The sequence below is a fragment of the Seriola aureovittata genome, chromosome 16 (genome assembly GCF_021018895.1).
Source record: "Seriola aureovittata isolate HTS-2021-v1 ecotype China chromosome 16, ASM2101889v1, whole genome shotgun sequence".
NCBI classification, from domain to species: domain Eukaryota; kingdom Metazoa; phylum Chordata; class Actinopteri; order Carangiformes; family Carangidae; genus Seriola; species Seriola aureovittata.
This window is the reverse complement of record NC_079379.1, coordinates 21,756,422-21,782,047: the sequence shown is the minus strand read 5'-3', so window position 1 is coordinate 21,782,047 and position 25,626 is coordinate 21,756,422. Positions and strand designations below refer to the sequence as shown.

Genomic DNA, 25,626 nt, shown 5'->3' with positions numbered 1-25,626 from the left:
TGTTCATAGGTCAACTTTCTCTGCCCAGACCCCCAGAAGATATATAGCCGTGGTAATAATTAGCAATGAAACTAACCTTTTCAATTTTCTATTAAAATTAATTTAAAGTGCAAGTTATTATTTTTACAACATTAACTTAGAAACTACTCGTTAAAAGTTATAAAATTATCACTGAATGCAGTGTGAATTAAAAATTATTATTCATTATTCCGACTTTATATGATAAATACATTAATTATTACATGGATTCCTCCAGTTTCCTCCTTAAAATGTATTTGTCTCCTGCTTTGATGTTGAGAATTTCCCTTTTGTGATCACTTACAGATCTCTCCCAGAATGTTTCAAGACATATAAACACACACAACATAATTAATAACGTCCAATATAGTTTCATTACATAGTTAGAAATTCTTAAAATGACATGTATTCCCTGTCCCTTATTGAAAGTAATCCAGAATCTCTGAAAGCTGAACTACATCACTGAAAAGTCTATTACCTATGTATATGTGCTGGACGTCACTTATGTAAGTTAAATATTAAACCATGATTGGCATGCAGACTAATTGTGATGCTACAGAATTATGCTCATAGTCACACATCTTCATGTCAGATTTATGGTGAGCAAGAAGAAAAATGCCCCTCCAGCTGCTGCATGTGAAACTTCTGAGTGAACGAGAACTTTAAACAAACAAAAAACCATCCTTAATAATAATATTTAGTGAGAGTGGGAGGCCAAGCCTGAGTCTGTGAATTCTGTAAAGTAGGGAAATGAGGACTGGGCAGAGATGTATCTTGATAATGCACTCTTCGGTAGAAGGTACTGAAATACGAACGTCATTGATCGTATGGAGTGGAACGAGGCATGCCCTTGTACTATTAATTTAGTTACTTGTTATTCAGGTATCATCTTCTCCTTTTACACAACCTATAAAACCAATTATAAAACTTATCATTGACAACAACTTATCATGTAGGATACAACAAAACTTGATTTTGAGAGTCGATAATGATAATAAACCTGCTTTAATTTCGCTGACCCGAGCCCACTTAAATACATTTTTGTAGTATAGGCTGATAAACTGGGGGGACATTGCATATTTCATAAGAAAAAAAGAGATTATGACAGAAGCCTACACAATTGCAAAGCATGCAGCCATAGCCTACCACCATCGACAGTGTTACGTGAGACAATAATGTATTATTTCTAAGTTACATCATCTTACATCAGGTAGGTCTCTGTGGGTTAATGGTCCTCACCTCTGGCCGAGTGTAAAGTTGTAACAAAGAAATAAAAACAAGGGAAAGTATATGATAGCTTGAGAGCATTTTTGTTGGGATTATGTCGTTATCTTATATAATCAATGTGACGCTGTATAACAAATGTATAAACCCGTTTTGTGGCAAGTGCTGTCAGTGTTGAGAATTAATAACGCCGTCCAACCACAGTAGAGTCAGCCAGAACGAAACGGAAACGAGGGTAGGTCTTCAAAAGAAAAGTTGTAAAACTGTTCACTTACACAAAAAGAAACAGATACGCTGGTAAATTCATAACAACAAGACACTCCAAATAATCAATAGGATATTTAGATAACGTATGTAGTGAAACTGTTGTTCACTAAACTGTTTCAATAAATATTATGACGCTCGAATTTCATTTGGGATTTTATTTTGAAACCTAAGTGGAAATGTTGTGTTTCTCATCTAGCTGGCTGCATGGTCTACCGGATGCTGTAGCGACCCGTGTCGCTGCAGTGTTGCGCTTTCCTGTTTACGGGCGGGAAGAGCGAACATAGCTGAGTGTGGAAGCTACTGTGTTTAAATTGGAAGCACATTTGTTTTAATTCCCTTTGATTCTGATGGTTTGCACGTTTTAATGATTCGCGGGGGATTGCGAGGTCTAGTGGGTACGTTTTAAGTGGACTGTTGTTAAAAACTAAAAGGATTTTTGGAGAGTGCGAGGCAGATGGAGGATCCTCCTGCAGATTCTGGCGGTGGTGGCGGCGGTGCAGCAGCGGAGGGCCCCGCGGTGCAGGTGGCAGATATCTGCTGGCCGACCGGGGCTATCCCGCTACGGCTTCTGGAGTGGAAGGTCAAACCCGGGTCTCTTGTTAACGTGGACTCCGTGTTGGCACTGTGTGCTCCCATACCCCAGGAGAAGGGGGCAGAGGCTGCCAGGCTGCCAGAGAAGAAGGTGAAATCGGACCGTGCTGGAGTAGTGAAGGAGCTATGCTGTCAACTTGGACAAGTCATACCTCCCGGGTGAGTCACTATGCCTGCTATAGCTAGCTAATGTTAGCTGACCTGCCCCCTGTGTGGAAAGGCTTCAGGCAGCATGTCAGTTGTAGTTTTGTTTTCGCTGTGCCACCTACTGACTTCACCCGTGGTGTAACGTAAGCTAGCTAACAAGCTAACATAGCTAAGTGTGTGTGCTAAGATAACGTTAGCTTGTTTGCTAGCTGTTCTCAAACCAACACTCACAGCATTTGCTCGTACGACTGTCAAGCGAGAATGTAAACAAGCAGACCTTTGGCTGGGACTTTCAAAATAAAAGTGCACTCTTTTTAGCTAATATGTTTCTGAACTTTTTCAGTCGTTTTAATTATAATGGAAATAAAACCAATTGTTAAGCAGAATTGTAGCAAACATTATATGATTTTATAAGTTATTTTCTTGATAAACTTGCAATTATTCTTGCGTGCTAAAAAAATGACGCCTTTATTTTGAAGGCAAAACCACGTGAAGTTCTGTCTCGTTTTGTTTGTCTTGACTCGGCAGTCCCACGCGTGCACGATATGTGAATGTTGACAGGTAAATAACTGGCTCGAGGCTGCTGTTGTCTGGTTGGTGTTTTCTGTCTGCTTCTGCCTGTTATTTCAGAGAAAGGGAAGGTATATGCTCAGCAGCTACAAAGTAACAAATGGTGTCTCCACCAAATATTTTATTTAGCGCGTTTTTGTATTTCGTCTTATAATAGTCCCACTTGTTTTGTGGAGTATACCTAATATGAAGGGGGATCTACCTAACAGACATTTTAAGCTACAATTTTTATATCCACACCTCTGATATCAGTGAGCATTTACAGCTATGATTTGCTGTCACACCTGTAAGAGTAGGAAGACTTGTGCTGCTTTCAGGTGCTCCATGTAAAATCTTACACCTGACTTTGAAAATCCCTGCTGCTTGTTGTGACAGTAAGCTGCCATCAGTCTGAAACAATTGTAATGGACCGAAAAGTGACTGCTTTTATACTGATGTACCACTAGACCGCAACATATTCCAACTTAGTAATGTTTTCCAAATGCTCTAAAAGGTTTGTTTACATCAGTAGTGGCAACTGTGTGAGTTATGCCAAGTTATTCATTAATTTAAATATAGATGTTTAGTTGACTGGAATTACAGCTTGTTCACTGAAGAAATAGCTACGGATTATTGTCAATATTGACTGATAATGATTGATTAATTGTTTAGTCTGAAAAAGATCAAAAAGCTGAAAAAAGAATGGCTCATCCTAATTTCCCAGTTCAAGGTTACATCTTCAAATGGTTTGTTTTGTTTTGTCTGACCATCAGTCCTAAACCCAAAGAAACAGTAGCATGTCCTCACACTGCAGAGCTAAAACAAAAAATGTATGTGGCATTTTAACTCTGTCTTTTGACTGATGATTATTTGACTCATCATTGCAAATATTTGCCAGTTATTTAAAGCAGTTCACAAACATATAGTGTAAAGGCTCACTGCTAACCTGTGTGTTTCAAGTGTAAGGATATAACATTCAATAAACTACATTTACACTCAGGACTCGATGTCACAAAGAAAGCTTTTCATTTGAGAATCCTGCTGAAAGCTGGAAATAATGTGCACTATGACTTGTTTACTGTACTAACAGTAATTATTTACACTCATGTTTCTTTTCTTTTTTCCAGGGGTGTCATTGTCAGAATAGAAGAATGCAGCCACCCGATAGTGATGAAGGGTTTATGTGCTGAATGTGGCCAGGACCTGACTCAGTAAGGAAACACACACACAGTCATGCTTCTTTTACACTTAAGCAGAAGCATCTATATTTTTATTTTCCAAAGCAGTTTGGGAAAGATATGTCACCAGGTCACCTGACACCTTTCACCCTCATTCAGTGAAAGGACAATTTTAGATCTTATTGATTATTGATGTTTTTAAAGACATTGGATGTTCCTGTGGTTTAAAAACTGACTAACTACACAGTATGACCAAAAATATTTGTGGTAGATTCTGTTTTATTTAATGCCATCAGGTGGCACCAGAGATCATACAGAGAGAGCTGAGTACAAAAGTGTTCAGTTTGATAAAGATGTAAAATTTACAGCTTGTGACTAAGAATCCCTGCCACAATGCAATTTAGTAGAGGTCATTGATTTAAAGCCACATATTCATTAGAGGTATTGCTAATAAAGGTGTTGCTTGAAAGATAAATGGAAAGTTGTTTTTAACTGTCAACACCTCAGTCCATTACTAGCACGTAGGTGGATATCTGGGAGCACTGAAATATTAAACAGCAGGGAATCATTTTGCATGTCATCATAACCTGATTCATGGATTGATCGACAAAAAATGTAAGTGTGAAGTAGCTTAGAAATGCCAACAATCAGCCAAATCACTCGCTAACTGGAGTATTTTCTGCAAACATTTGCTCATATCAAACCAGCAAACAGAGCTAAGTCAAACAAAATTTATATTTGCATGTTTGTGAAAGCTGCCTTTTCTTCTCATTCACATTATGATTAAGGACCTAAGAGATACACAAACCACAAAATGCATAAGTCTCACTGTTTCTCTCTCTCTCTCTCTCTCTCTCTCGCTCTCAGGCTGCAGAGCACAAATGGGAACCAGCAAACTCCCATCTCCACAGCAACAGTCTCCATGGTGCACAGTGTCCCCGAGCTGATGGTCAGCTCAGAGGTGAGTCATATGATGGAGACACCTGGAAGACGAGGCTAGTGGGGCAGATGTACCTCACATTTGTTCCATTATAAGATCTCTGTGTGTGCCTCGCTTTTGGAAGCACAATCTCTCCAAACCCTTTCTGTATCTTATGTATTAATTTGTGAACCTTTTTGGAATTGTGCCACATTTTGTGTCTTCCAAATGAATTGATTTTTATGCCAGAAAATTCATAAATAAGTAAATACTGAATGACAATGACAAAGGCATGCATTAAAAGAGTCAGTTTAGGCCAAGGTTTGCATTCTCTGTCAGTTTAAATGATGTAGTAAATATATAATCAAATACTCCACAATATTTTATTGTATCCAAGATCAGTGTGGATGATTGTTTTTTAAGTTTTTTGTTCAAAGTCAAGGCCTGTATCTGTATCTGTAAAAGGCCAATGATATGCCAGAGCTTGTAATTCAGGACAACATATACACACACAGGAAATAGAAAAAAAAAAGCTAAAACTCAAAGCTGACGAGAATCAAAAGCTATAACCTATATATGTATGTGGATTTATGTTAAAGTTATCTGAATAATAATACATTTAAGTTATTAAAAAAACATGTAGTGTTGGTTTCTCTGATTTTTAAAAAAAATATTTTGTGCATTATCTTCATTCACTTCACCAGCAAGCAGAACAGCTGGGCAGAGAAGACCAGCAGAGACTCCACAGAAACAAAAAGCTGGTCCTGATGGTAGATCTGGACCAGACCCTGATCCACACCACTGAACAGCACTGCCAGCGGATGTCCAATAAGGTATTATTCCCTCTTATCCACATATAGTAATCACATCATGACTGTGATAGAGTGTTTATTTGTCATTTATGTTTTATATTCTGCCACCACTTTAAGATATTATTTTGTTGATATTGCTGTTTTCCTCTGCTTTACCTGAAATTGTATTTCGTAACATTTGTACCATGTAAATTGCCTTTGTGATCAGAAATCAATCGATTAAGTGTGTGTGTGTGTGTGTGTGTGTGTGTGTGTGTGTGTTTCATTCCTTATGAATTCTTCAAAAGTCACTTTAATGCTGCTATAATGTCAGTGTCATAAAACAAATGATTGTTTTTGTAGTCAGACCTTTTTAATTTGTGTGCTCGGTGCTACTCGTTGCTCTTTTTGTTTCTCTTCTGTTCCTTTCTTCTGTTATTCTCCCAAGTGACATCAAACTGCTGTCCGTCGTATCATTGCAAAGTCTCTTTGTTTCGTGTAGCAATTGGTGCACCTTTTCATTTCTTGCATTTACTTTTCATAAACAGTTTTCAGCCTTCCATCATTGTTTAACTGAAGCTGTTGACTGAAGTACAGATGTTAACCCTTAAGTCTGTGTTTTTTGTGTTTGACTGTGTCGTAGTTAACGCTCGTTATTTCCTCCAGGGCATTTTCCATTTCCAGCTCGGGCGTGGAGAGCCCATGCTCCACACACGACTACGCCCGCATTGTAAGGAATTCCTGGAGAAAATTGCCAAACTCTATGAGTTACACGTCTTCACGTTCGGGAGCCGCCTTTATGCACACACCATAGCTGGTAATGAGCTGTTTTTATTATTTATTTATATCAAAATGTAGAAGCAAGCAAAGTATTTAGATTTTGAGATTTCAGTGAACCCTCTGCTTGTACTTCCTTTTTGTGTCCACAAGAGGGAGGTGTCCGCTCGGGTTTTGTATTCCAGCTGGTGTTGTGTTGCTCCTTCCTGCCTCTCCTCATGTGGTTTGCAAGCAGCAGGGGTGCTACATTTTCAAATAATTATTAAGCCAGTTAATGTTTCGCATCAACACTTTGTCTGTTTACCTGCCAAGTTTGTGTTTTTCCATCACCAACCTAGTTTCAGCAGCATGTGGCTGCTAGCTGACTCCTGTTGGTTTCCTCCTAAATTAAAATATTTCAGTTTATATGATTGAAGGCTCGATTATGCCAAAGTGTAGGTAGGGTGTTTATATGCTGTCTTTTTGGTATTCAGGCTGCAATATTTCATCATACTGTAGATAATGGAGGCAGTCCTGGTCCAGTACTGTTCTGCCTCCATATGATGAATGTTTAATGCATTTTCAATTGGATTTTACTACTGGCCCTGATGCAGGCAGGTCGGCATGTTTCATAGCAGGGCTCCAGCTATTGATAGCTTCTCCAGTGGTTATAGAATCATCTTTTCTGACTGCCTTCGTTGAGGCAGGGTACGTCTCTATTTCTGTTCAAGGTTTCTCCAAAGACTGTATATTTTTGTGTATTCTGAGCCTCTCATTGAATCAAGTTTTGAAAACTTTCTCTGGGTTTCTAAGAGAAACTACTCGAGAAAATATAGTGAGAATGTCATGGAGGATGCTGCAAATGATAGTGTCACTTGTGTCATAGTAATGGTGCAGTATATTGTACTATGCAAGTTAAATACCCACCGTGGCCTTGGAGAGGAAGTTGATGAGTGAAAATAACTGAACTGGCATTGGAGCAAGTGTATTTCTTCTTCATATACTCTCTTATCGTTCCTCTCTTAGGCTTCCTGGATCCTGAAAAGAAGCTTTTCTCTCATCGGATCCTTTCTAGAGATGAATGCATCGATCCTTTCTCCAAGACGGGGAATCTTAGGTGAGAACTGCCTTCTTTAAAAGATGACAACTAGATCAATTGCTTGCAGTCTGGTCTGTGGGTGACCCTGCACCCAGTCTACTCTCTGGACATTATTTAACTTTGTTTTGTTTTAAGGCAAAAAAAAGAGGATTTCCTCCAAGGTCATGATCACACCGCCTGTTGGCAGCAGTGAATTCATCCGTCTCAGCTTCTGTTTGTACCATGAATCAGTCATTATTGTTAGAGGAGCACAGAGACTCAATGTCACTTATGAATGGCTGTCAGTGACGTTTCCTTACAAATAAAAAAACTGGGAAGATTGATGTGAGAAACTGAAGTGCCTTTTTCTTTCATTCCTAACAAAACACTGTCACCAAACATCACTACAGGCAAAGAAAGTTAAATTACAGCTTGTCAGAGTTTGAAGCTCTAGCACAAAAAATCGGAGCTTTTTGTCAGTGTCCTGTGTGATTTTCTCGACAGGAACCTTTTCCCTTGTGGGGATTCGATGGTCTGCATAATCGATGACCGAGAGGACGTGTGGAAGTTTGCACCTAACCTCATCACTGTGAAGAAATACATTTACTTCCAAGGCACAGGGGACATCAATGCTCCCCCCGGATCACGGGAAGCTCAGATGGCCAGGAAAGGTAAAGTAGTTGCTCATCTTTGGTAACTTGATGCATTTCCCGAAAAAAACCCCTTTAACGACACAGTTGCTGACAGTTTATGCAACACGGAGGGTCAAATGTACAACCGAGGATGTGCAGTCCAGGGATTTATTTCCAGTGTCCTGCACATTCAACTGTGAGAGGCTGAAGTTAACAAGCAAGTCAGTCCAGTGGACTCGCTGATCTTGGGCTGCTCTTAAAAGTTCATGATACTGAATACGTCCATTATATAGCTAGAAATAGATTCTCAGAGTTTACTGTACTGCCCTGTACTGTACAGTCAGCTCTGGCAATAAATACGCTGCAGTAGAACTAATATTGTGTTCATTCTTTAAATTGTGATGAAAAACTTCCACCGTTATGAGATGTAAGATTTTTTTTATACCATAAGTAAATACTGTATTTATGTATTAATGTTTTATAAGTGCCTTTGTTTTATAGCATGGACCAGATAGTAAAACCTGACACCTGCGGCACAGGTCTTTGTTGCTTTTTTAAATTAAAGCACCAGTGTGAAACTCCCCATAAAGACAGCAACAGTGGCTCAATCAAATAGTTTGATGGTAAGGTTAGTTTGTAACCAATTAAATACAATAGATAAATAGTTTCTTAGTGAGAACTCACAAATTTAGTTTCAGATATGTCCAATATTTGTATGAATCAGGACGTCTTAACAGATTAACAGTAGGATGAAGTAAAAGTGGATTTTTACCATCAGCTACGTTAGCTTTGTTGAAGCTGCAGCCTGTGGTCTGAGAGTCTGAGACCAGACTCAGACTGTGTTATTACTTCACACACTTCTGTTGTACAAATACAGGTTTCCACACAAACAGTCAAAAATGTAGTTATTGCAGTTTTTGTTTGACATGTGTAAAGAGTTGTTTGTTTAATGTAAACCATAACAGTGGAGCAAGGTTCATTTATTTGGTTGTTTTATATGTGATTTTTGGATACATTTTCGTATTGAGGTATGTGTCAGTGTTGTAAAAATATGCTTTTAAACACATCCAGCCTTTATTTTTGTTTGCTGAGGTTTCAAAAAGGTTTCAAAAAGCATAAAATTAGATTTGAGATAGTGAGAACGTTTATCTCACTGTTAATCTTAATATAATCTGTTTATTTCTGTTCATTTACCCATTGAGAATAGGCTACACTGGCTAAACCCAATTGCCTCTATATATGTTCCCTCAATATTTGTCATCCTGTCATTCTCACCTGCGAATAGAAACCCAAAATAATCCTAGCACCTGTTTGAATTAATATTTATATTAACCGACTGTTGTATATTAGCCAAATGATTACTGTGTCTGGTTCCTTGGTCACATCACTCTCTACAGAGAATCACCCAGGCCAGGCAATAAATACTCATCAGTTCAGCAAGTACCCTCAATTCACATAATGAGCCTTCTTACCTCCGTCTACAAAATACATCATCGTCGTGAATTAAAAGCACATGTCAAAGAGCAAGGATAGACCGTCTTAAAGGGTTCCAGTTATTTCTGTGTCGAACTCCTAAGTGATGTCGCCTCATAAAGGGAATCCTTTCAGCTACACAGTGTTACTCTCTTCATTATCATAGCAGGAAACACGCTGCTTGGAGCCAGCCAGTGTGTCTCCTTGGGGTCTGTTGTGGGACCCCCTCCCCCCCCTTCTTTACACCCACTCTTCTCAGGCTATCACAATTAGCTGATAACTGCTGGTTGTACTTATCCTATATTACAACAGCTGCCAGGCTCAGCAATGGCTCTTATGTTGTTGATAAATTCAAAAGGTAAAACAGCGGGGAGCCCACTGGGTATGAATCATAAATCAGATAGAACTCCTTATTGATTATAATGCTGCATGTCTGACTTGAGCCCAAAGCACATTTGAGTCCAATGTAAATACAATAATAATTTTTTTATGATGCATTCTCCCCAGGAAACTCTCTCACTACTTTGCAAGTGAAATGTCGAATATACATTTATCTACACATGTTGTAAAACTCTCCGACTTTACATACACACATTTACATAAAGGATTTTATTAAATCCACAAATCTCTTGGTGGCAGAAGCTGATTTTTTAAGTAGTACTATACTATATATATTTAATTGTAATTTTATTAAAAAATAAATATGAAATGAAGACACTAGTTGGGTTTTGAAATGAATAGAAAATATAAATATTGAAATAAGATTGAGACAGTGTTGTCCAAAGTTGAAGTGTGAAGCATCATTCAGCTATCTAATGTTGGGTATTCTTAATCTCCAAAACTAGCTCAACTTGTTTATTATTAATTCAACTTTGGGGAAGCACAAGAAGCTACAAACACAACACTGATATATAATCACCTTGTTAGCAGTGAGAGTGGAGTCGTAAAAAATCAAAACAACAAACTAAAAATGTGCTAAAATCCTTTGTAGAGCTCAAGAGAACTGCAGAGTCGGGTGGTAGTTCTGTAATTTCTCTGGATTCATCACTGCAAATGATCCCTGTCACATTACACAGTCAGTCAAAAATATTGTTTTGTGCAGCTTCAAGTACACCTCGAAAGGGTCTATATATATATATGTATCCCTATATATTGACTTCAGAAGGATCATACAGTATTTGGCTTGTTGTAAATAATGAACTATATATTCCTTCTGTTAATACACTGTAGATTGTCGGACATTCTTCATCTTGAGATGCAGTAATGTCAGACAACAAGGGTTCTTAGTTTTTGAGAATGTATTAAACAGTGTTGAAAAGTTTTGCCCACAGTCTAATTTGTTGTATTTGTATTCTGAAGGCTGGCGTCCACTGGCCCGTGCCTGCTCTAGCATGCCCTGCCGCCTCCGATTATTTAGCTTCCCTCTCCTGTCCATCCAGCCCCATGGTTCACAGTGACCTGCTTCCTTGAATAAGCAAACTTCTTATTGCCAATCGAAGTGTATGTTATGCAGAGTTTACAGTGCACTTCCAGCTCACTGAAAAATTTGTTATTTTGCCTCTAAATCCTTAATTCTCATTTGTTCAGGTTCGCCTGTCTCAATATGAACAATGCTATATGGGTAAACGATCTGTCACGTTGACAGGTTATCACTTGACAATTTTATTTCACGCTTAAACAGAGTCGCTTGCAGAGAAATGACTCAGTGTACCCAGAGGAATCTGATTTGCCTCAAAAGAAGATTCTACACCCAAGAAGGGTTTGCCAACAGGGGCATTCAGAGCAGCTTCCTGAGCTGAAATCTGGGTTACCCCCTGGGCACAGCGTACTAGTGTTAAATGTTAGGAGGGTTATCACGGACCTTCCAGACTGCATTAAGGCTCATGCTTTCTCACGATGAAAAGGGCCAAAACCATCACTGCTAGTGAAGTTGCACGGATTCAAGTGGTGCATGTAATATTAATTAAGCAGGGGGAGTCAGTACAAAATGTTTAAAAATAAACTGCATCAAACATGATGAAGTGTCTAACTAAAAGTTTGGCTCCTTCCTTTTAGTTGTGGTGAAGATTGAGGTTGCAAATGTGCAAAAAAAATGTAAAAGGTTTTCATAGAGGTCAGAAATATCACTGAATAAATCATTTAGTTAAATGACACCTAAAAAGAAATTCATAATACTTTTCTGTTTGCTTCCAATTATTTGGTTTAAGAAAAATAAAATGTTGTGCTTTTTAGCATAACTGTCGAAATAATAGCTAAAGCATTTTAGATGGTAAGCTAACGGTAACAAAGTAAGCTAGCTGACACTGATTTAAAGTTCACAGACGTCTTCATAATATTATCTTCATCTTAGAGCCTGTCTCTTTTCAACAAGGACTACAACGGACATAAGTCAGGGACTTTAATGTGGTATTCTTCACATGTAGATTGTGTGTAACCCTTTAAAACTTGTAAGTAGCATTAGCTAGCTAAGTTTGTTACAAGCCTTACGGCACTGTTAGTTATGTTTTTGACTTGTATGATAATCTTTTACTGACTCCGTGCAAGATAATCTCTGCTGACTAGTGGCTTCAACCTAGTTTTGTAGGCTTCCTTTGTCAGGATGGGAGAATCTAAAATACGACTCTGATGCACTTTCATGTCTTGTTTCCAGCAGCAGGCCCCTCAAGTCGGCCGGCAGACAGCACAGAATCAGCAGGGACACCTGGTGCAGAAGAGCAAAATAATGGCCTCAGGAAAAGGGCGAGGGACCACAACGTTTCCGGAAAGGATGAGCCCACAACATCTCAGTCTTCTCAGGGAGTACCAACAAATGAACGGACTCATCCCACAGGGGTTTCGGAGGATGAATCAGGACAGAGTAAAGAGTCAGTGACTGAGGTGGTGCCTGGGGCGGGGTCAAGAGAAACTCGGGAGGGGGATAGAACAAATGTAAAGGAGGATGATAGCAACAGGACGCAAGAGGCGCAGGAAGGTGTAAACTCATCAGCGCCCAGCCATGAGTCCAATAACTTGGACTTTGACCTTTCCAGTGACAGTGACAATGACTCCATTACAGAAAAGCCTCCTTCATCAGAGGACGATAGTGAAGGCAATCCTGGACAAGCAAAGAAGGAGGGTGTTACGCAAGAGCCCAGTGATAGGGAAGGGGCGAGGATAGGGGACAGTAAATGTCGGGGGGAAGGAGAAAACAGCTCAGATGCAGCAGAACCTTCAGGAGTTCTTCTCCCAGACCCCGAGCTGGGAAATGGCTGCTCAGATAGGAGAGAGCCAGAAACAGAGTCTCAGAATAGTGAACAATCTGGGGTCACCATGGGGGAGGAGCTGCTGGACCAGAGCATGGAGGAGGAGGAGGAGGAGGAAGAAGAGGAAGCTGATAATGACCAGGACGACCACCTGATCTACCTGGAGGAAGTGCTAGAAAGGATTCACGGCGAGTACTATGCCCGCTACGAGGCCTTCCTGAAGAAGGAGGCCTCCGAGACGCCAGACATCCGCAAGATTGTCCCAGAGCTGAAAGGCAAGACACTGGAGGGCACAATGATAGTGTTCAGTGGTCTGTACCCGACCAACTACCCCATGGAGAGGACTCGTGAGTACTACCATGCCAAGGCACTGGGGGCCAAGATCGGCAAGAATCTGGTTCTCAGCTCCCTAGAACCCAGTCGGACGACACATCTCATCGCAGCACGAGCTGGTATGTAGAAATCCATACGATAGTAGCACTATCAGTGTTAAATTTGACAACAACTTTTTTAAAACATGAAAGGATTACCTGTAATGCTTTGTCTGACTTGGGTACTTTCATTATGTTCCAAACTCTGAACATAGTCGAGGTGTAAATGATGCATTAATGCTTGCTAATGAGGGTAGAATTTAAGGGTAATTTAAGGCTTGTTTAAATGTCGGACTTACTCACGTACGGGCGGATTTGTGTGTCAGAACTTTGGCTGAACATATGTAATTGAGGTTGAGTACACTGTCATCACAGTTAGTGGTCAGCCATTCCAGTTTAATGAGCTCTGGTTAACATCAGGGATGTGCATGATTAGTTGCTACCCTCGCTACGCAGCACCAGAAATACTAGTCAGTTAAACAAATTATTTATATTTTATTAATGTAAAACAGGTTAACTGTTGCATCTGAAATGTTACCAGCTGCACCAGCACACAGCAGCCCTCTTCTCGCCACGTTAGTGCCCACGATGTAAACAACTAAAGAAGTCAGAGTCAGAATCAACTGACATATAGTCACTCCACCGGAGCAATGAGTAATCACATTCAGCGCAGGTAATGTAGGCTTACCAGGAAGGCTACTGGTGCTAGCCACTGCTAATGTTAGCCACACTAGGCAAACCAATAGGACATGGAGTGTTTCTCGTTAATTACCTAGACTGTGGCAGTTAATAATAACATAAAAGATCTCTAACATAATGTTTTGCACCGTTGCTTCATTGTACAGTTTTGCACAGTGCATGGATCCGCTCAGCCCCTCCTTCCACCCCAGTCTGTCCCGCTCTCTCGCTCTCTGACACATTGACAACAGAGCATGTGTCACAGTTGGACTAGTTGTACCAGCCTACATTTAAATTTCCCTTTAATCGACAGGGAAATTGGTCGTTAGGAGCATCCCTGGTCAACGTACGACAGTGAGGGGTGTACCACTTTAGTGTTACCTCTGAAGGAGCAGCAGTGAGATGTTCTGTTTTCATTACCAGTAACTTCATACAATTCTCATATGGCATAAAGAGAGTGAATATTAAACACTGAGATTAATATCAGTGAGATGAAATTTTGCTGTCGGACATGCGTGTCATTTCCTGTGAATTCCTCGCACATATGGAGTCAATCTGAACCCAGCATGGAAATGGCAGACTCCGCCACTACCAATAAAAACAAATGTAAAAAGATCTTGATCAGACATAGCACAAAATTTAAATACATGAAAAACAAAACCAAAAAAAAACAACAACAGATTAATTGATAGCTGCCACCCTGGTATAACAGTTGTGTGACTTCTGTGCTCCTCTCTCAGCTTGTTTTGAAGTTCTTACTGACCAAAAATTGATTAATACTTTGAATATTAAGGCTTAAAATTGATTCTTTCATAGTTCCTTGAGGCTGCTCCTTCTCTGTAATTAGGCCCAGTTGATTGACAGAAACACAGTTCACTGCATCTGCCATTAGAGAACCATGTGAAGGCTGCAGGCTATGTTTGTGTGGCTTTTTTCCCAGATGGTAAAAGTACTTGCACTTTTAAGACCTAGATTATGATTAGGCTTAAAATAATGTACTGTGTCGGTTCACACATTCATTCATTAAGCACCATTGACACCATCTGCAGAAATGTTCATGCATTTTCTGGTAGTTCACAAGATACAAACAATACAACATAGGACTCTTGTCCAAGACTCTTCTGAAAATGACGACTGTATTGCGACCAATCCAGTTAAGCCTTTTGAAAACAAGCACAGGAAGTGGCATCGTTGCCTTGGAAGCCAGCGCCGCTGAGAGCAGCACTTGGCAATCAGTCACTTTGTACATCAGGAGACAAAAATCAGCCAGAGATGGAATCAGCGCACTGTGAGCAGTAGGTCCACTCAGACGGGAAAGAACTGCAGAAAATGGCCATTTTATTGCCAGAAAAGTAAAATTGACAGATATTCATCGTGTGCATCTCACAAAAGTAAATGATTAATTAAGTGTTTACATCTGGACAGCATTTAACCCGTGGATCTATCGAGGAGAAATGGACACTGTGTTGGGAGATGACGTCCCATTAATTCCCATGAAAGTTGCTCACTTGTTAGAGCAGGCTTCCTAACGCTTCTGTGTTTTTGGGCCCATAGAGCATGTGCACTAATGTCTCCCATGGAGTCACATGAATGAGACAAAATAAAATAATCATGCAGCTCTTCTCGACTTATTGGACCGAATGGATGAAATTCTGATATTAAAAAGAGTCATTTCACGGATTTGTGACGCTCAGAAAAATTTATTTACAGATTTACAGCTGCTGCTCTTCCAATGATTGTGTTTGAGAGAAATGTTTTTTGGGCCAGTGAGCGTCTGCTGGCAACACGGCATTAAGATGAAGAGTTTTAACTATGGACAAGAATAGATTTTCTGCGCTGTTACAGGACCAATTGCTAGATGTTTGTTAGGATCACAATAATTCAATTTAGTTACTTAAAGTAATTAGTGCTGCTCGTTTTGGCAAAATTAATAAAACTATCCTTTTGTCCAGTTTGCCAATTTATGGCAAACAGCTCAGGACTGAACAGCCATTCTGCAGACTGTGCACCAACTCAACTAAATGTGCCCAAACAGTGGTAATCAATGTCTGAAAAAGCATTTGATTGTCAGCCATGCATGGCTAAAATAACCTGGGGTTAATGAGCTTCTACAATCAAAAGATTCAATTTGACATCTTTGTGTAAAACATCAATAAGTGTTATTCAAGCAGAAACGCATCTCTCAGTGGATTTCACCCAAACAATACACAGCTTTCTGTGTTTCTCAGAAAACTGTTGAGTTGGCAGAAAAGTTTAACGGCAGTGGCTCCAAAACACAAATCATCGTTTTTAATCTTTCTAATAATATTGACCAGGCAATTATTTTCCTCTTTCTCTTCCAGGAAAAAAAAAAAGGAAAATTGATCAATTATTCAGCAGACCCACAGATTGTGTATTTGGTTATAGCTTCTGATTGTAAGGGTCAAAACCTTGTCTTTATTCACTCCCGTCACCCAGGCACCGAGAAGGTTCGTCAGGGACAGGGCTGCAAGCACCTCTATGTCGTCAACCCCGACTGGCTGTGGAGCTGTCTGGAGCGCTGGGAGAGGGTGGAGGAGCAGCTGTACCCGCTAAAGGAGGACTACTCCAAGACGCCACGGTAAAGAGCTGTCTGATGAGCCATGGTCTTACAGGCCTCCCCAAACATAATAGATGTGAACTGAATACTTAAAAAATACCGCAGATGTATGAGAACCTTCATCTAGGATTGTCTTTACTCTGAGATCTTGTTTCTTGTCTGTTAAAGGAGCAACAGTCCAGCAGCTTTCCCTGACAATCAGAGCTCCCTGCATAAGCCTATTTTCCACCCAGCTCCCATCCACCACAGACCTCCACCTCCAGCCCCAGAGGTCCGGACCTACGACCCCGTCACAGGGAAGCTGATCCGCAGGGGCCCTCAGGTGTCACGGCCACCGCCCTATCTCCAGGCATCAGGGTCTTTGTTGCTCTCTGATCACAGAGAGCAGTCTTGTCTCAGGTACTGCAAGAAATGAATTGGATTTGTGCAAAATAAACACGCAGTGGATGAGACTGTCTCAAAAAGAGCTAGTCAGCTATAAGTCTGACATGAAACAGAGCAGCTGACCTAACATATAAGCTTCCAGGAGTTTTTGTCCTTGTGTGTGACCTGTTTTTTCAGGTTCTAAATCTAACTCTGAAAAATGTAAGCTTAAGCCTATGAAATGATCTTTAATAAAATATTCGCCACATCATCAAACCTTTACAGCCACTGTACCTTATTTTCAGTTAATCCCACTTAAACTCATAATAACTGACTAGAGCAAATATGTATTAATCCACTGCTGAACACACTCCTCATATAAAAAAAAGCATCACTTAATCCATTTACTAAAAACTACAGTTCTACACTGTTTAGCAAAATCCTTTTTTATGTATTCATTTATTTAAAAGAAACTTTTTTGTGACCACTTTTTAAAGATTTCATTCTCAGTGTCACAGACATGATCCAGAAGTATTAAAGAGACGCATTATTGGTTTTGGTCTTTTAATGGGATTTGTCCACAATTACAAAAAAAAAAAGTGGATGTTGAAGTTAAAGGAACTATATTTGAGCCTTTTAGTTAAGACTAATTTGGTTAATATTTTGTTCATATTATTTACATGTTCTTGTTTATTTATTGACATGTTCTGTCTCTTACTTTGCCGGTCATCTCTCACTCTATTTCTCCATGAATGTTGCCCCTTGAGAGTTGTGCAGGATTGTAGCAGTATGTATAAAATGTATAAAAGTGGGAGTTATGCTACTGATGTTTCTCAGTTTAATATTGACTGCAGATTTGCTCATAACACATCTCAAATGTATGGCTTTGTCCTCTAGGCCTCATTTGCATCCCGCCCTTCTCTGTAAGCTGAAACAGCTTTCGGTGTAGTGCTACAATAATATTTGAAATACCCCCAACGGTGACCTGCAGCGCCTTCAGTTATCAACTGAGGCACAATAAAACCCCCCCTAACAAAGCTTTTACTGTATGGATTGTTTATAGCATTTGGTTGCAGGGGAAACCCGTCAACCCCCAAGTGTGTAGTCTGTTGCTCCCAGACGAGCCTCTGTGCTTGCGTTGCACATCTTTTCATCTGCACACTGGCTCTTAAATAAAAGCACAATAAAATCCAGGCTACTTTGCACTACTAGGGGAAAATGTCTCTCTTCAACAGAATGAGATGCTTCTCTTAAAATGTTTTATACTCATCCAGTCATATAAATATTTGATTCTGTTGTCATGACCTTGTTTAATCTCCACTTACAGTTTAACAAGAATGATGTGGCAGGTGCAAGGAAAGCTTCACACGTCAAAGTCACCTTTGTGATGTACTACTCTATTTGTCATTGATGTGTCGGTCACAAATGCTAATGAAGAGTGTGTCCTCTCTCTGTGTATTTGTTTGTCATTGGGCTGTCACAGAGACGCAGTGGCCTGACAGTTTTTCACAAGAGGAATACAAACTGTGACTTTACTCTCCTTACTGGACAGTCACGCCGGCTTAAAATGTTTTGAACTGAATATATATGAGATGACACACTGTAATTAATAGTCACAAGCATGAAATTGGCCCACTTTATGTGTGGATTAGAGGCAGTGTGGATGTTTAAGGGAGTTGCATAAACTTGGATTTAATTATCAAAGCATCTGTTCAATTAAGCACTGTCAAAGGGAAATGTCCTCTTTCCACTTTCATGAGATTTTTATCTAATGAGTTTTTGTTACAGAGAAAAAGCCTTTGTAATTCTCATCGTTGGTCTCCAGGTCGACTTTCACTCTTTCACTCTGCACTCTACATCTGCAAATTGTTTGCATTGTGAAAAATGTGCTGAGTATGTACAGTGTTTGCAAATTAATGGAGTTCCCTTGCAGTTCCTGTAAAGTGTACTCTAAAAACAAGACTGCATTTGAAAGCAGCACAAGCTAACAAGATTAAAAAAAAAAAAGAAGAAAGAAAGTCATTATATTACATGTAAATGTATATAAGTATTAATTTTCAGTAATATTAGCACATCTATTGGTTGACTCAGTTGATGACAGATTTGTCAGTTCATTTAAATTTGTTGATTAAGTGGCAAAAATGGCCTCCATACGATTTCAGCCACATTTATATTATTTTAAAAACAGCAGATACCTATGATATTTACAGTATAGAGAGAGGTCACTGATATCTTTCTTTTTCGCTATCTATCTAGCGGTTTGCCTGCAAAGTGTTTTTAAGTATTTCGTCTGTTATTTTACTACAGGGGAACTTCAAAGACTCAGCAGGATGACGCGGCGGGGTCCAGCCAAGACGACGAGCAGCCGGGACCATCGCGTCGGAAACGACAGCCGAGCATGTCAGAAACTATGCCTCTATACACACTGTGCAAGGAGGATCTGGAGAGCATGGACAAAGAGGTAAGGAAGGAGGAAACACTCCTGTTGACTCATCCTTCTATTAATTTGTCTAGGAATAAGAACTTCCCGAGAGGCTTAGAAATCTGTAATGTTGTGAGACATTTACATCTAGAGCCAAACTGCTGCTCCGCACAATAAAACAAGCTTTGTTAATGTCACCATAAACAGCAGATTTGCTGTGTTAAGCTTTTAGTAGTTCTGAAGCTCCAGCATAACAGAGTCCTTGTTGTTTATACTTCTCTTTCACTCTTACTTTAATGTTCTTAACTTTATCTGATAAAATAAATACCACTGAACAACAGTTTAGTGGTATAAAGACAGAAAACAGACTCCTGTTCCTAACTTTATCTGATAAGATAAATTCAAGTAAACAGGTTAACAGTTGCATGGTAATAATAAATATTATAAACCAATGTTAGGCCAAAACAAAAATGAAAATAAACAATAACAATGAATAAAACATCTGATAAAACAAAAAAAAAAAATGTCACTAAAATCACCAGGAACAATTAATATAACCCAAACCCTAACCCAAAGATTAGAATTTAAGAGCTATCAAAGTTAGATAAACCCAAATTAAAAGCCTGATTAAAAAGAAAGGTCTTTAATTTAACTTAAAAAAAAAAAAAAAAAATCAAGTGAGTTTGCTGTTCTAAGATCAAGGAGAGGGTACTCAACAAGACAGAATACAGCCTCACCAGAACTGTTGTTCGAACCTCTTAAATAAAAGCAGTAAAAGATCTGAGAATTCTTATTGGAACATAAAATGAAAGGCAGGTGCTGATAAAGGTTATGTACAACTTTATTAACAGGTAACAGGACTTTAAAAATCCGATGCAGGGTCATGAGCAGGGCGCTAATACAATACAATACAATCCCTTTTTTGTGTTAACCAAAATCCTGACTACAGCCATCAGAATTAACTGCAATTTTCTTGAAGACGTTCTATGTAGCCAGTAAAGAGAGAGTTGCTGTAATCTCAGCGAATTGTAATAAAAGCATGTATCATCATTCTAGCTTTGCTTGGAGTTAAAATTGTTTAATTTTGGCAATATTCCCAACATTAAAAAATTATGTTTTTGTGACCTCATTAAAATGGCAAATAAAATGTTTGTCTAAAAGATCGTAAACCGTTCTCTGATGAAACAAACATATAAAGTTGTGTATCATCTGCGTAACGTGATATGTGAAAAGAAAAAAAGAAAAAAGAACAGGACCCAGAATTCTTCCTGGAGGAACACCATAATTGATATGAAATCAATAGGATGCAGAATCAGCTGATCATGTTTTCACCAAAGTTAGCTGTCAGTTTCTATACAGAAACATCTACTGTTAATGTCACCATTATGGATATTTGAATGGTTTAGGGATTTTCAGGTTTGGTTGTTGTAGCCTAATGTTGTAGTTTCAGGTTGGCTGCCTCCCTGTGCTTGTGTGCATTTTTCCATGTCAACTGCTCTTGTCATTTGTTGGTAAAACCTATGGAAAAGTTAGTAGTGCTTGGTTTGATAGTTCAGATCTCACTGCATTGTCATGTATGATTGAGATGTGAAGTTTTGAGCTTGCAAAATTCAAAATTGCATTTGAATACATTTTATTATGCAGCTGTAGTAGATAGCTTTTGGCAAATTGTAATGGCTGACTGAAATATTTAGCATCTATAGCCTTGAAAACATCAGAGCAACACATCCTTTAATTATGCATCCTCTTTACATTTCCAGCCTGTCATCTATTCTGATATTCAAATCCTTACATATGCTATCATGTCAGCCTACTTTCTGCATTTTATAATTTTTTTTGCCATTCATGCAAGGCAGGTGAAGTGATTACTAATGTCTGAGAGCACTGCACCTCCTGCTTGGATAATACTCTTTAATGGAGGCTGGATTCTGCTAAGGCTTCAGCGGGGGGAAAATGTGCAAAGCGGATCCTTGAGATCTGCCAAGAGCCTCTCAGCAGGTGATTATTCTAAAGAAAAAGCTTGTTCACATGGGACATGAAATGTGACAAGCCATGTTTGAATTGAGGTCACATGTTGCCTTGCGGTAATTATTTGGTCCCTTTTTCATTACGTGGAAATATCTCATTGTAAATCTGCAATGGTTATCACTCAACTACTAGATTTTTCCCTTTAAATGACCTATAAATATTAACAGTATGTGATTTTGAATGATTTGCTTTATATTATAGCCATCTTAAAGCTGCAATAATCAAAATCTTTATATTACCACTGCATGATATTACAATGTTTAGTGTGAAAGGGTTCACTCATAATGTCAAACCCACAAAGAATTATCAACCAACTCTCCAGCGCTATGGAGCGTTTTGGAGTTCATTGTTTTTTGGTTTTACAGCCCACTACGTTACTTTTGTGTTCGACTCCCACAGTGCTTAACAGCCTCGTTTCCAGGATGTGTTGTTTATTGATGTAAAAAAAAAAAAAAAAAGAAAGTCACAATACAGCCTTTGCAGGTGTTTTCTGGGGTGGGATGCATTTATATTAAGGATGCACACAATACATTTGGGTGAGAAATATTGAATATGAAGGAAAAAGTTTTCTTTTTACAACAACGGTTAGGCCTGTCCTTTTAAAATGAGTCGATGCAGCAGTCAAGAAGACCCTGAGTGACTGTTTGTGCTTATAAAAACAAAAAATATAGTAAGAAAAAGCATGTTTGGTTTTTCTAACTATATTTATTATTATTAGTATGTACTATTCGTTTTTCAACTGTAAGCACATGACCAATTAATATACTCGGGGGCGGTACTACACTCAGTAACAAATAGCGGTGGTATCATCTCCTTAAACCTCTAATACAGATCTAACACAGGTTATACTGTATGTCCTGCTAGGAAATGGGATTTTAAGTCAAATTTAATGGAATGATCTGGGTGTCAGTGTGATTGGCCATGCTTTAAGTGACAAACTGACTCCTGTTACTGGGATGCAAAAGAGTCTGCCCGGTCATTAACTCAATTGAATTCTGTAGTTAAGTTACTCTGTAGCTGCAGGCGACAGCTCAGTCTGCTGTGCTATGCCTTTCTGGAAATTGACTTTATTATCCTTATTTTATCTCCTGTAAAATACTGTGCTATTCTGAACAGGGCTTTTGTTTAACATAACTTAATGCCACAAAATAATGTAGTGTGAAATGTTCCTTGGCCTTGCAAGTAGTGCTAGATTACCACAAAGCTAGCTAGCCAAATATGCTAACATTTATAGCTTACATTAGAGCAGATAAACACACCGTTAAATCCATTTCTTACAGTTGTGTTTGTTTTTGGAAAGGCTTAAAAAAACAAGACCCTCTAAACTTTTTAAATGTTGAGCACCACTCTTATTTAAGCCCCATACACATCACATTGGCCTGCTTACAGATCCATTAGGGAATAAGTGAATAGTCAATCACTTAGTTGAACAAAAATCACAAAAAAAAAAACAGAACTATTGCACTTCTCCCTGATAAATGACACGGCAGAGTACATTGTGTTGGAACCTAACAATCCTCCCTTTCTCGATTGAAGAGTAACAGTCCTCCTAAAGGTAATTGTTCCTGTTACCGCTCAATTTTGTTCTTCATACAATGCGGCTATGGCAGAAAATAGGACATATTTTCAAAGATCATGTCTGTGTTTGTGCCTATTAGACATCATGACGACTGCAGCAGGAAGCAAACTGGAAACAGTTTCTATTATTAATCTGGAAATGGTACATGATGTCAGTGGTTGGGTCAGGCCTTTTGTATGATTGAGTCACCCAGGTGGTTCAGACTCAAAAAGGTTTTCTCTGTCCCCTTTCTTGGATAATGTGGGGTATCTGAAAAGGAGAGGATGTGCTGTTTGAAAATCATACTTTTCATGATAATTTGAATGAACATCAGCAATACAATTTGATAATGGATGGCTTTGAGTCATTGCCGACAACGTGGTTAAATTGAATGTGTTGTGGGTTTCATCAGAGAAGGGAACAACGTGTCTTTCCACCAAGAGAAATGGATCTTTCCCCGCATATGTGTTGTTTAATGTTGAAATCATGGAGGTCTCCGAACTGTGTAAAGGCTGGCCTCTTATGAAACGTTCGTGAGCAAGAACAGAATTGATGTTACTAATGTGGCAATTACTCATTTTCTGTTAACAGACGAGATCTGTCCTTTTTCAGCAGTAAATGCATTCTCATGTATCTCACCTTGGAACCACAAAGGCCTTCTCTATTTAGTGCCAAAGACCTGTGCTTTTATATTTTTATGAACCAGTACCATTGTGCAGTAAAACAATATCATTGCAGCGCGGCCTTAACATTAATTTTCATTCAATTAAAGGCCAGCCTCTTGCTTATGTAGCACTATCAAAGTGGAAGATCACATTGGTTAATGAGGTGTTCATTGCTTACACAGTGTGTTGTTCCCGGAACACCAGCAGCACTTTTTTGTGTAAATGTGACATTTAAGTGGCTTGAACATAAAGCTGAGTGAAGTTCACTGTTGAACAGGGACGATTTGATGATGTTTTTTTGCCCCATCTGTTTGTTTTTGTTGTATTATAACACACTGGCCCCTCTATTGGTTCAGACAAAGCTCATTTCAAAAATAGTTTGATTTAAAAATGAAAATGTCAGGCTGATTTTTCAGGCACACATTTTAAAGGTGATAAAATAACGCTCGGCTATTAACACAGAAAGATTCTGAATGCTAATGCCACTGTTTCAAAATGACCAGGAGGGGGGAGTGAAGTACACAAAACACACTCGATTGTATCAATTTCATCTTACTTCATCACTTAAGAACAACATTATATTGCTGCACATATTACATCACAGTATACCAAGAAAAAAACAAGGTGAAACTCCTCCAGTCTGTGCCACATAGGGTTTGCAGTTATAGAGCAAAGTCTCTGTGAAACAGAACATGGCTCATAAATGTGTGATTTTTGACAGTAAACAACACCGAAGCTCAGGACTTTCTGTCAGGCTCTGATAATTTGGAAGTTTCTTTATTTACTTCTTCTGCTACTTGCAATTAAAACTACATTGTTCCCCAACATCCTCTGCACTGTAGAAAAGTAAAGGGTCCTTTGTAAACAGACTATTTCAAATGTCATCCTCCTCGGACTGCCTTTGCTAAAGGGCAGTCTGTGACATTCTTAAACGCTCTAGATCTTCAGGGCAAAGGGAAAGAACCAGTCTTAATTGGCTGGAGCAAGGTACGCATCTGAGTCAGGTAGACAGCATCACATAGACAGCATCACATTTAAATGTCACCAGTGGTTACATGGTGGTGTGTGTCAGTTTTACCTGCAGCAACATGTGCATAGTTGCCCAGCAAAGGATCACGGCAGTGTACCAACAGGGTGACCTTTGTTTGTTGAACTTTAAGTTATTATTAGTTATTATTTAAGTTATTATCATTAGTAGCTCATCGTGTTCCATGAAATTTAGAGAGCTTTATCGTTCAGTTTACGTCACAATCAGAATTATGGGAAAGTGGCTTAATCATGTTTAATCCACACATACGTGAGTGTCCGCTAGGGTCTGAGTGATGTAAATGTAGTCATCAGAGGGTGTACGCGAGGCTCTGATGTCTGTGTACCGTCCAATTTACTGTACTGGCGGTTATTATGCTACAAGGGTTCTCTAAGTGATCTAGAAAGTACTATAATAAGAACAACTATACATCTGTGGTGTCTGCAGGTGTCCATGTGGGAGGGAGTATAATTGAGGCTGAAGGAGTTCAGACAGGGTTTTCTGCTTTCTCCATCTTGGTTTATTGTGTTTTCATAGCTCCGTCAATGAACTGTCTCCCATTATTGAAAAGTAATAATGTTTTTTTTCTCACATCTAACAGTTTCCTCGCATTTCTGTTCATTAACAAAAGCAGCCAGTCTTCACACCCAAAGAAACCTTCTCTGATGAAAGGGATCATTTTCTTCTGCTTCTTCTTTCTCTCCATTACTCGAGTTTGAAAACCCTTGACTATACAGCATCAAGTCAGTACTCCATATTTAAAATAATCTACGTCAGGGTCTTTAAATATGTAAACACCTGAGATTTTCATTGTTAATTTTTGTCATCTACACAAAAATCCAGTATCCACTTCACACACCACTTCACTTTTAACATAAGGTATTTAAACATGCATCTTTTTAGGAGATAAAACTCAAGTCAATTTATCTATATAGCTGAAAGTGAATGTAAAATTAGCTGGATTTGAATTCCTGACGAATTAGCATTTTAACTGCCTTCATCTCTGTAGGACAGTGTATTTATCAGCACCTTTCAACTGTTCCGGCACACCAAGTCAGAGTTAAATGAAAT

General features: G+C 39.0%; 1 protein-coding gene across 7 annotated transcripts in view; it reads left to right on the top strand.

Annotated features, from left to right (window-relative positions):
* The first annotated feature begins 1,737 nt into the window (after positions 1–1,737).
* Positions 1,738–25,626, top strand: part of ctdp1 (CTD (carboxy-terminal domain, RNA polymerase II, polypeptide A) phosphatase, subunit 1) — a 66,343-nt gene continuing 42,454 nt past the window's right edge. For 6 of the 7 annotated variants that reach the window (XR_008829865.1, XR_008829863.1, XR_008829866.1 and 3 more), the window contains exons 1-11: positions 1,738–2,259; positions 3,924–4,007; positions 4,842–4,935; positions 5,598–5,726; positions 6,351–6,501; positions 7,467–7,557; positions 8,023–8,189; positions 12,274–13,317; positions 16,372–16,513; positions 16,661–16,891; positions 19,163–19,316. Coding sequence is in view for 2 of the 7 variants with exons in the window: in XM_056399242.1 (XP_056255217.1) it covers positions 1,964–2,259; positions 3,924–4,007; positions 4,842–4,935; positions 5,598–5,726; positions 6,351–6,501; positions 7,467–7,557; positions 8,023–8,189; positions 12,274–13,317; positions 16,372–16,513; positions 16,661–16,891; positions 19,163–19,316 (2,583 nt within the window). In the remaining 5 variants the exon portion in view is untranslated. The remainder of the gene's footprint in view (positions 2,260–3,923; positions 4,008–4,841; positions 4,936–5,597; positions 5,727–6,350; positions 6,502–7,466; positions 7,558–8,022; positions 8,190–12,273; positions 13,318–16,371; positions 16,514–16,660; positions 16,892–19,162; positions 19,317–25,626) is intronic. The other variant, XM_056399243.1, reaches the window with a different exon arrangement.